Raw genomic sequence first — 12,907 nt, 5'->3', positions numbered from 1 at the left:
TACTATATACTGTACTCGTGTAAGATCAGACAATCTTTAGAAGAGTATCAATGTTAAATTGTCCTAAACTTAAAGCCAATGCTATAAACTGTGCTCATGTAAGAACAGAAATCTTCAGAAGAGCAACAATGTCAAATATAAAGTTTGTACAGTGAGTGTTGCTAGGTTGGATAAAAAAATAAGCTCAACCTATTTCGGAGGTGGGTGGGATTACAAGCGTATATGTACATTTTATTGTATTTAAGACATTTCCATAACTTCACACACATAGCAAAAGTTAAACTCCAGCATTACCATAAAACAATGTATAGAGCAGTTATTATATAATTCGTAATTAAAGTTCAATGTGAGAAAAACCAGGAACTCCACTGGAGATTTAATTTGCGATAAGGAAGTTCTTAAAAATGTCCAAAGACTGATATGCCACTGTTCTTGGACGTTTGTAGAATGAAATTGTAATAATACGTGATTTAACAATGAACTTTCTGTAGGTTTACTTTATTACGTGGTTCTTCTTCTTAAGGGGTAATTTTTCCAACTTTTTCTCCACAACTGCATAGCATTCTTGATGTGAATAGCATATCTGAACTATTTTAATATATCCATGTATATATATATATATATAAGAGAGAGAGAGAGAGAGAGAAAACGTGAGAACAGTAGAAAATATATGATTGGTTTAATGTTAGTTAAAATGAAAACGATTAGTATTGTTACGACAGCGGAAGTCACGTGACGCTAGTAACACGTCATGATATTCTAGAAGGATCATGTCTGTTCTGGCAACTCTGGTATTTTCTTCACGCCCTCTATTCTTGTATATAAGTGCACTAGATAAAGCGAAATGAATTAATCAGAAAATAATTGCAGACAGACAGAGACGGACAATTGAGTCAAGCGCGGTAGTGACCGTAAGTAAAGTGCGTGAATCTTTGTGAATTATAGCGTGTGTCGAAGTTAAAGTGACTGTGGAAATTAAGTGTATTGCAAAGTTGAGTTGAGAAAGAATAAACTAGTTTTATTTAAGAAAGGACTTGTATCGCTGAAGTTCATCGGAAAGAATTTCTACGGAAAATTAACAAACGAACACAGAGACGTAACAGTATTTAGTTTCTAAAGGGAAGGGTTATATTCTAAAAGGAGCACGCAAAAAAGTAACCAATTTGAAAACAAGCCCTAGCAACTCCATCCATGGTATTAAAACAATTCAGGCGACTCTGAAGAAAAACAAAACAAAAAGAAGCCCAAGTCCTCTTATAACACACAAACTTCGCAACATTAGATATATTGCATTGTTCTCACGCACGATTAAACAATAATCACCAGGACAACAAACACTGAACTGTACTTAACCATAAAGCTGATACAATCCAGTGTGTTCATGTAAGATCAAGTAAAACTTTAAACAGTACAATACACGTTAAGTTTATTATCCTGTGGTAAACACGAAAGTGAATGTTATAATCTACTACATTGTGTACTAACTATAAAATTATCCAAACTGTTTAATAACATAGATATAGATTGGCGTGAATTAAAAGTGTTTTTAATTTGCGTATCTATTTGAGCTTTGTGTGTTATTTATTTATTATTTTATATAATAATATGTCTAACGTATTTAATTAAAACAGTTTTGTTTTATTCAAAGATAAAGTAATTATCTAATCTATACAAAACAGTAATTAAACGTACTGGAGTGTCATAGCAGTTTGTATAAACAAAGCCTAGTAGTATTTGTGAGAAATGATGGACACATGGTAAGCAGTATCATTACGTCATGAGGCGTCCTGGAAACAGAGAAAACAAACCGAGTGCAGCGGCTTATGCCAGAGTGAATATAGTGGTCGTTCGTTATGCTAGGTTTTCAGTACGGAATATGAGGCGAACACAGTTTTGCTATCCTTAAGCCAGGCACGTAATAACGGCCTTGCAAACTGTAAAGATATCGCGGTGGAAGAAAACAAACTTTATAATTTGAATAGTAAATCATTATGTTTAGGCCTAACTTATGTAAAATCAAAATTGGTGTTTTAAACAGTGTTTCACAACAGATTTTTGCGGTTTTTTTCTTAATGTTAATAAAATGGACATGGTCGTTTAATGTAGATTTAGAAACAGTGTTGATTCATCAAGCACAACCGAAATCCCACTTTGGATTTTCTGTAAGTTTACACAGGACTCAAGGTAAAAGTTGGTAAGTGTTCACTTTCAGTTCTATTCATTTTACAAATAAATTTAGAGTGCTGAACGCTGAAAAGATTAAATATTAAAAAAAAATCAGTCTGAAAATGTTTTAATCAAGGGAAGGAAATGTTGATTTAAGCAAAGAGCACTAATAGAACACATTTATAAAATTTCATTAGTACAGTTTAAACTATACTTTATATTTATAATATACAAGCATAAAGCAATGAAGCATGTACTCTAAGTTGCCAAGGGTTTTGTTATTTCTTTCTTTGGCTAGCAGCTCAAAGTATTTTATTCCGCATATTGAAATGCCATTTACTTCAAAACTTATTTTGTTTGTAGCTGAATAATTTGTAGTGTGAAACATTCTAACGTATATAATACAGGAAACTTTACACCCTAACCTTAACTATTTAATCTTAAAAACAATACACTGTTTTTACAGACGCTTATACTTCTAATCAGTTGAACTACTAAGAGTTGTTGATGTATATATACTTGAGCTTCTGGGATGTAGTTGATTACATAGAATGACTTGTAAACTTTCTAAGTGCACATGTAAAGAAAATAGACCTGCAGGCCTTGTACTTTTGTATTCTATCAGCCAACACTTTTCCGCTCTATCTCCTAAGCCATGTTAGAGGTTGCTGTACCCTGACCCCCACTATCATATTCTTCCTTTTAAAACTGTTCTAACGACATTAGTGCGACACCCCAAAGACCGCGAAATAGGGTCTGGCTCTATTTGAAACAGACGAGAATACACGATGTCTGGTTTCCTCCCTCTGTGAGAACTACAGAAATGGTTCTAACAGACTTTTTTTTTGTTTGTTTGTTTCATAAAGCAGTTAGTTATACTGATCACTGACAGGGAAGAGTGAAAACAATCTTGCTAGTGAAACTATATTACTAACCAAAATTTTAGAAATAACTCAAACTTATTTGTAAACCACCCCGAATTTAACCACATTGTTTATTTAAAAAAAAAAAAATCCATAAAATTTATGGGAAAAGTTCCTACAACACATGCAAACTCGATATATTAACGAAAAATATTTTTTTAAATTGTGGATCATATTCCTTTTTTTTTATGAGTTTTCTTAAAATATTTTCGTTAAAATACGGAAAGTTGTAAAACTGTTCCTAAAACTTTGCTGTAGGAAAATTTCCGGTATAATTTACGGATGTTTTTAACAGTGCAGCTGTGGGCAATAAATATTTAAGTTTTTAATAAATATTTATTGAAAAATGGTTTGTGATTACCATACATAGGTGAACATTTTTTATTCTCCTTTCTTTCCAGATGTGATACTTGTCTTGCGTATATGAGGTTAATCAATTGTTTATCTCTACCAGGTTGCTGATTGGAGCACCAACCGCCCAGACGTCTCAACCTGGAGTGACGAGAGGGGGAGCTGTTTACAAGTGTGACACTGATAGGGCCAATTATTGTGAACAGATTTTATTTGATAAGTCAGGTAAGCCTACCGGCGTTCTTTATGAAGATATGAAACCAGATAAAATTTATAAATACTTCCCGTCCTGAGTTAATTTACTCTTTGCATTCATATCAGTGCCTAGTATATATGTATATATATATAAATGACATTTTAGATATAGTGACAACAGATTAGTTTAATTTTATTCAACAAATAATTTAATTGTGCGCGCGCGCGTGTGTGTAGCTAATCAATTTGTTTTTGTCGTTGTAATATTTAAAACATCGAACCACTTTATCAACATTGGTGGGAACATACTCTTTATTTCGACATGACATATGTGTTCAACAATAACAAAAAAATCACAAGACTTCCTCGTATCTAGAACTAATTAGTTCAGTACGACTTATTCATTCATTATTGTGACAAATAATTGAACTTGTGGTTTGGAATTATTTATAATTCTATAACTACAGAGGTTGAGTACGTTATATTATATCGATTTGGAGCCTCACCATATCGTTATGTCTATGTGACAGCGTCCGGTCATGCTCTGTCTGACAACTGTGCATATTGACAACAGCCTTGCAGCGTAGTTTGCATTTTAAAAGACTCCATTATAAGGTTGTCATGTAAAAAGTAAAAAACTTATCTTTGCGTGATTTCCATAAGCCACGTATTGTACGAGGACGACAGTTTCCTAACCATTTTCAGCACTCAGATCACATTGAAATCCATAACCTACTTGTCAACTTTGTCTTCCTACGGATTATCATGAATCTCCATCCGTTTTAATCTTCGACTGCTTGAGGTATGCGACAGTTGAACGGATATGTTATGTTTTGTACAGGTGACATTTCCAGATGGAGACCATTCTTGATAATTTTGCGAACTCTTGCCTGAAGCATGTGAATGGTTTTTGCTACTAACCTTTGGATTCACACGACATCGTACGTTGCTCCCATGGCAGTGATACGACTTGTTGTGTGTCTTTTTATGTATGGTCTTAATTCCCCAGTTGATCCACATTCCATTGTTTTCCAATGATATTAAATATAAGAGATATTACCGTCTTGGAAATTCTAAATCACCGATTTGAATAGATCTTTATGATATGAGTGTATGAATATTTTGTGTTGGAGAGGACTGTTATGTACTTTTCCCAAAAGTAATTTATTTTCGGTGTCATCACACTATTCATAAGCACCAAACAATGTGAAAAGGTAGTTCTGGTACATGCCATTCTCACTGCAAATGTATGTCAGCTGTGGTTGTCATATGACCAGTTAATTACTATATTCAACCTCGTTTTAATATAACGTACTCAACTCTTTAGCCCCCTTCGCCCTACCCGGTGGCTCAGCGGAGAGTCTGTAGGCTTCCGACGCTAAAGATTAGGTTTCTATACCTCCCTACTAGCACCAGCCGCCTTGAGTGAATATTGAGTATGTGTATTTTCCAGAAAATGTTGTGTTTTACACTATCGAGGTCGCTATCACCAGTTAGTTTAATTTGGTAAAGATGCCAGAAGTAATTCGATTTCTAACATGTTTTTAACGCACATTCTTGTAGATTATCTTTAAGTAAACTAAGGCTCTCTCAACATTTCTTTCAGTTTTTATAAATGTGTTATTCGTTATTTTACTTTGATTTTACAAAATGTTTAACTCCTAATTTTTAAGCAACATGTGTATCAAGAGAAAAGTTTGTTTTTCCCGTAAGAATGAATATCTTAACGTCTATAAGTATTTATTCAACAAAACTATTATAAATTGGCAATGAATTGATAATAGATCATTCTATTATTTACTGACTTTACATATTCGAATTTTGTCTTGCTTAAAAAAAAAGTTCTTTGTGTTACGAAACCCAGGTTCCGTTGAAAAACTCCATGGTAATACAAATGAATATTTAGAGAACAAAACAAATCAGTGGTTCGGTGCTACACTGTACAGTGCTGGGGAGAATGGCCCAATTGTGGTAAGTCCTAATGCCAACAACTATTTTCAAATATTTTATAAAGATAGCTCTAGTAGTAAGTCCCATGAGCCTAATATTACTTTCGAAACCTATAAACTATACAATAACAATAATGGTAGATTATGATTAATCACACAGGCGTGTGAAAAATACGCGCATTTTTGCGGATGCCAATCTTTATTATTTACCAGCAATTTTATTTTTGTATAGCATCTGTATTTTTGATGCTATTGATAGTAAAAAAAAAAGAGAGAGAGAGAGAGAAACGAACATATATATATACGACCGTTATATATAGTCGTTCTTGAAGTTTTTAGTTTAATTCATTAAATCGATTCCTATTGGATGAAAATAATTTAATGCGGGATTGGTCTATATTTATCAGGTCCCAAAAACCGGGCCAGTTTTTCATGGATTTTCCCGTGTCTCACTGACATGCCTGATTAAACTCTTACTTAAAACATTTAGTCCAGATCATTTCGGCTTCAGTTATGAAATGTTTTCAGATAAAATGTCGTGAAAGTTGTAGCATTAAGTAAAGAACGTGAAGTCAGGGCAAAAATGTTTGATGTTGAATTAACAATGATTTTGTATACAGAGTTACAACATTTCAGAGGTACTCTCGCTTCTCTTCAATTCACTCGTCTTTAATACAACAATCTGTTTTTCACACAGGTTCTATAACACAGAATCCTATTATGCACAATGTTAATGAAACCCACAGTAACATAACAAGGCTACTGAAAGTATCATTCCCACAGCAACATGATAAGGTTACTGAAAGTGTGAATGAGCCAAAGTACTCATATCCACAGTAACATAACAATGTTACTGAAAATATCATACCTACAATAACATAACAATGTTACTGAAAGTGCCATACTAACAGTAACATAACAATGTTACTGAAAGTACCATACCAACAGTAACATAACAATGTTACTGAAAGTATGAATGAGCCAAAGTATCCATACCCACAGTAACATAACAATGTTACTGAAAATACCATACCAACAACAACATAACAATGTTACTGAAAGTGCCATACTAACAGTAACATAACAATGCTACTGAAAGTACCATACCAACAGTAACATAACAAGGTTACTGAAAGTATGAATGAGCTAAAGTATCCATACCCACAGTAACATAACAATGTTACTGAAAATACCATACCAACAACAACATAACAATGTTACTGAAAGTGCCATACTAACAGTAACATAACAATGCTACTGAAAGTACCATACCAACAGTAACATAACAAGGTTACTGAAAGTATGAATGAGCCAAAGTATCCATACCCACAGTAACTTAATGTGCTAGTATGTTTATTACCTCAGAGGAAAATGAAAATAGATTACGGTTGTGAAAGATGTGCCTAGTAACTTTCCAGAGAGATATATCTTGTAAACTTTCCAGAGAGATATATCTAGTAAACTTTCGAGAGAGATATATTTAGTGAACTTTCCAGAGATATATATCTAGTAAACTTTCCAGAGAGATATATCTTGTAAACTTTCCAGAGAGATATATCTAGTAAACTTTCCAGAGAGATATATCTAGCAAACTTTCCAGTTGAAATCTAATAAGACTGGGTAACTCCTTAATTTTTACCATGGTAGTGTAAAATATATATATAGGATTGATAGAAAAAGTAAACAGCTTTAAACTGAATTTTTCCATATTACAGTCATACAGTTCATGATAAAGTGGAGTATGTTGTTACCATATATCCAGTAAATTTTACTCAGTATCTTCTGTTCTCTACGATATCTTTACATGTTCGGCGAAATTTTTTTCAAAATTGGCAAATGTTATCAATTCATAACTAAACGGACATTCATTTGGAGATAGAATGTAATATTGCATCCTTAGTCTTAATATTCCACTGATATTCAGCGATTATATTTCAAAGTTGTCTGGTGTAATTTATCTTTATTATTGTTTTGAAGGTATCTGGTGCAATTTATCTCCGTTGTTGTTTTGAATATATCTCATGCAATTTATCTCCGTTGTTGTTTCGAATATATCTTATGCAATTTATCTCCATTGCTGTTTGGAATATATCTGATGCAATTTATCTCCGTTGTTGTTTCGAATACGTCTAGTGCAATTTATCTCCGTTGTTGTTTTGAATATATCTCATGCAATTTATCTCCGTTGTTGTTTCGAATATATCATATGCAATTTATCTCCATTGCTGTTTGGAATATATCTGATGCAATTTATCTCCGTTGTTGTTTCGAATACGTCTAGTACAATTTATCTCCATTGCTGTTTCGAATATATCTGATGCAATTTATCTCTGTTGTTGTTTCAAAAGTATCTGTTACCATTTATCTCCACTGTTGTTTCGAAAGCCCGATAAGTTGATCAGAATTGAAAGACTGTGAATTAGCTATTAGAACTAACCCACCACCCAAATGGCTTTACAAATTATTTAAAATGCTAAGTTAAGACGTGGCTTCTAAATATGCCATTAAAAACGTTAACACTATTAATTGAATCTAGCATGGACCGTATATGCTTTTCTGGTAGAGTGTAGAATCGTGTTGGAGCAACATATTTGCTTGCTCACGCAAAATCTCCTCAATGATGTCTATGAGCATTTGAACTCCACAGGTAGATCCTTGTTTGAAGAGCAAAATTCAATCTATACTGCAACATCCCCATCATATCTGGGTCTGACATGGCCTGATAGTTAGGATGTTCGATTCGCAATATGCTGCCGCGGGTTCGAAACTCTGTCACCGAGCATGTTCGCTCTTTGAGTTGTGGGGGTGTTATAACATGACAGTCAATACCACTATTCGTTGGTAAAAGAGTAGTCTATAAGTTGGCGGTGGTGTTGACTAGCTGCCTTCCATCTAGTCTATCACTGCTAAATTGTAGACGGTTAGCGCAGATAATACACGAGTAGCTTTGGGACAAATTCAAAAACACACAAACCGTCACCCCTCTGGTGGCTCAGCGGTAAGTCTGAGGGCTTATAATGCTAAAAATCGGTTTTTCGCCACTAGCAGTGGGGAATATACAGATAGCCCATTGTGTAGCTTTGTTCTTAAAACAAAAACCAAACCTCTCCATCATAATATTCAGGGGTGGATTGGCATTAAAGAACCAACCTGAGGGATATCACTAATATTTTTCCCAGGCTACATTCTGGCTAAACAATGCGTCAAATGCACCGGTCCACCGGGCACTTGCCAAGTATCCAGGTGGACCAATTCGTGATAATCCTTCACAGATGTCACAATACAATCACTGTCGTATTCTCTACCTGTCTGACTTCACCTACAAATTCAATCCTCACTTCGAAATTGGCTAATGTGGGCATCATATATTTATAAAATCCGCAAAAATCCTTAATATTTATGTATTGAAGACCTATACAATAATCAAAGGTGTGTCGAACGTTCTTGTGAGAGTGTTAATTGATTTGCATAAATAAAAAACGCACACAAAGGCTCCACAAGTGGTACCAAAGAACACACACAAAGACTTCACAGGTGGTACCAAAGAGCACACACAAAGACTCCACAGATGATACCAAAGAGCACACACAAAGGCTTCACAAGTGCTACGAAAGAGCACACACAGACTTCACAGGTAATACAAAGAGCACACACACAAAGACTCGACAGATGGTACCCGTTATATATCAATCACTGTGAATTTGTTTTAAATATCATTATCAGCATCTTGCAAAATCCTAGGAGGTAAATGTACGTCACTTGGGAAGGCACTTTCAGTCAACATAGACATTTTTTTAAAGTTGTACTGTCATATTTATATTTAAAGCTTTCCACTTTTTGTGTTCAATATTGTACAGATCTACACTTAAATTACAAACACTTTGTCTTTCATTTGACCATCTTAAGTGCCGGTGAATAGTATATGTGTGTGTGTGGTGTCACTTGCTAATCAAGTAATCAGAATTTCCAGTTTGAAATAGATAGAGATAACTAAAAGTTTAAGGAAACACAATTTATTTGTTTTAAAAAGATATAAAGAGAATTAAAACATCTTTATTATGCAAATAAATGAAACAAAATACTCCACTAGTATACTGTGCACGAGGATTTTGTTTGCAGATTATCCATCGTATACCGTTTTAATTGTTATCAGTTCACAGAGTAGTACTTGATTCGTTAAGACAGTTTCCACTCATTCTTTGTGCCTCTTCGTTACTAGGTTTTGTTTGTTTGTAGTTGAGCACAAAGCTACACAATGGGCTATCTGTCCTCTTCCCACCATGGATATCGAAATCCGACATGTCGCTGTGCCACTGAAAGGCCGTTACAAGGCAGTTTTTAATACTTAACTTTTTTTTATGGTTTAAACACTGCTTAAATGAAATGCATAATCTCTACGTAAGTGATCTGTAATATCTCATGTACAGTTTGTAGTAAATCGTAAAATAATATACTTTATCATAATAATTATTGATTTAAGTACAGTGTAAGATTTGTTCTTGAGCCTGTTGAAAACAAAGTTAGGGGAATCAATAGGTGTTTATTAATATTTTGTTAAATCTTTGTAAATGTACTTTCGAAAGTTTATTTTTTTTTGTTGTGAAATAGGAAAAAATGTGGGTTCGACATTTCCGTGAAATGAAATAATATAATGGGTTATTGAGCTTCTGGGTAGTGGCCTTTATACTAACACAATTTAACAACAACACATCTATTTTAGAATAGTACTTTACATTCCTCATGGAGTTTCTTGTTTCAAATTTTGAAACCAAAACAATATTACTATGGCTCATATAAGCATAGGATTGCTTTCTTAATACTGACATTATCACTTGCATATAGCATTTAAATCTATATATCTAATATGAAACAGGTTTAGAATTAAACCAGAATGTTACTATTGCACATAAAACATTAATATCCACATATTTTTTCTAACACGTCATTAGGATGTTATTTCATTTAGATGTAAGTTATTAGGACGTTAGTTATGTTAGATATAAGTTATTATGATGTAATTCTTTTATATATAAGTTGTTAGGTTGTTAATTTTGTTGCATATAAGTTATTAGGATACTAGTTTTTTTAGGTGTAAGTTATTAGGGTAGTAAGTGCGTAGGAAATATATGATTAGAATTTCAATTTTAGGTTTGCTGATGAATCAACGACATTATTCTCCGGATAGGAAACTAATGTGTATTTGCTTACGAATCTATTAATTTTTTGTTTTTTAACATCTGCTAGTCCATGATGTACATTATTATAAATACTCGCATACATTACAAATACACATTTGTAATAAAGTTTTCATCACCCAGTCAAGCCGTCTCCAAACTTTTATAAACGAACATGCCGGTAACTGGGAGGATAAAATTTTAGTTATTTAAGTCGTAGTTTTCTAGTGCATTTATTTATAACATTAGGTAGTTTTAGTTAGTTTGCTATACAGGAATAGCTCTTCCAATGTTTTTAGTCACTTTAAAATAACCTACTTTTTTATCAGCAATTCTTAATACTAATAAGTACGTTGGGCCCCCCAGTGGTACAGCGGTATGTCTGCGGACTTACAACGCTAGAATCCGGGTTTCGATACCCGTGGTGGGCAGAGCACAGATAGCCCATTGTGTAGCTTTGTGCTTAATTACAAACAAACAAACAAAATAAGTACGTTGGAGTTCTAGATTGAAAATAAATGACAGACTTCGTAAAATAACTTACTACTCTGTTAGTTTACGAAATACCGTATTATAATGTTAGGCTTCCTAAAAGTAAAATTATATATATGTAATTTGGTATTAGGTTCGATTTGCTAAAATCAGATCGTAGTGTGTTGAGTTTGCTTTAAGTATGCAGTAGTTAGATTTACAAACACGATTTCTTAGGGTGTTAAGGTATGCTACAAATACAGTATATGGTTGGGTTTGAGTGTTGTATTTGCTAAAAATATAGTTTTAAGTTAAAGTTGTTAGAAGTATTTCAAAGAATATTATAATTACTATAAAGATCTCATTATGGTAGCTTTGCTAAGTTGTGTCATTGGGACGTTAAGTTGGTCATAAATACGATATTTGGTTAAATTTATAATATAAGTCATTAGGGTGTTAGTTTTCTTTAATATGAGTGATTAGATTAAATGTGCTTTGATAAGACACTAAAATGTAATATTTGTTGGTAAGAGTTGTGAAACTGGATTTTTAAATAAAGTAATTAAGATGTACCATTTGATAGCTACATATCATTATCTTCGATTCGTTAAAAAAAAACACATTAGAGTGTTATGTTTCTGTTTGTTAAAATAAGTCATTCGTCTGCCAAGTCTGTTAGAAATACGTCATTAGGGTGCTAATGTATTATTAGAAATACATGGTTAGGTTGCTAATATTGTTAGAAATGCGTCATTAGGGTGCTAATATTGGTAGAAATACGTGGTTAAACTGCTAGTATTATTAGAAATACTTCATTAGGGTGCTAAATGGTTTGAAATACGTGGTTAAACTGTTAGTATTATTAGAAATACTTCATTAGGGTGCTAAATGGTTTGAAATACATGGTTAGGTTGCTAATATTGTTAGAAATGCGTCATTAGGGTGCTAATATTGGTAGAAATACGTGGTTAAACTGCTAGTATTATTAGAAATACTTCATTAGGGTGCTAAATGGTTTGAAATACGTGGTTAGGTTGCTAGTATCGTTAAAAATACGTGTTTACGTTCGATTTATAAATGAACCTGGTGGGTATTTTAAAAATAGATCACTAGGTTGGATTTTTAAAAGTATTTTCATTCGTGTAAAATTCGTTAAAATATCAGTTATAATCACGTAAAGTATTATATTCACGTTTTTTTATAGTAGAATCTGAATGTAGAGATACTTTTTATGAGCCAATTAAAATATGAATGTCGTCCTTCAAAGTTTTCATTCATTGAATGAATATTCTGTGTTTGAGTTAGTAACTCAAGCTAGTTTTGATCACTACTATATTGTCACAGGCTTGTGCACCACGTTATGCGTTGTCCTCCAGTGAGTTCAGAAGGCGTAGCCCTGTTGGTACGTGCTGGAAAGCACGAGGTTCCTTCTCAGGGTTTGAAGAGTATTCTCCTTGCAGGAACAGTAAGTAGAAAAAAAAAAGTTTCCTTAACTTTTGAAAGAAGTGTTTATTAGTTAACTTTATCAATTACATTTTCGTTTGTTAAAAGTTTGTGCTTTTCTTAGGTTAATTTTTTTGTAAAATTTAAAATTCGCTGTGTTTTCAAGGTATACTTCTTACTAGTTTAGATATGATTTTTTAATACGTTTTCTAATAGATTTGATTATTTTGTAATC

At 33.2% G+C, this 12,907-nt stretch overlaps 1 protein-coding gene across 1 annotated transcript in view; it reads left to right on the top strand.

Annotated features, from left to right (window-relative positions):
* The first annotated feature begins 1,857 nt into the window (after positions 1 to 1,857).
* The window catches only part of LOC106466083 (integrin alpha-PS2-like), a 59,251-nt gene continuing 48,201 nt past the window's right edge, over positions 1,858 to 12,907 (top strand). The window contains exons 1-4 of the mRNA XM_022394595.1: positions 1,858 to 2,194; positions 3,544 to 3,665; positions 5,500 to 5,606; positions 12,574 to 12,694. Coding sequence (XP_022250303.1) covers positions 1,992 to 2,194; positions 3,544 to 3,665; positions 5,500 to 5,606; positions 12,574 to 12,694 — 553 coding nt within the window. The 5' untranslated portion in view covers positions 1,858 to 1,991. The remainder of the gene's footprint in view (positions 2,195 to 3,543; positions 3,666 to 5,499; positions 5,607 to 12,573; positions 12,695 to 12,907) is intronic.

This window comes from Limulus polyphemus, unplaced genomic scaffold, assembly GCF_000517525.1.
Source record: "Limulus polyphemus unplaced genomic scaffold, Limulus_polyphemus-2.1.2 Scaffold72, whole genome shotgun sequence".
Classification (NCBI taxonomy): Eukaryota; Metazoa; Arthropoda; class Merostomata; order Xiphosura; family Limulidae; genus Limulus; species Limulus polyphemus.
The sequence above is the reverse complement of the archived record's forward strand: the minus strand, read 5'-3'. Positions and strand labels throughout refer to the sequence as shown.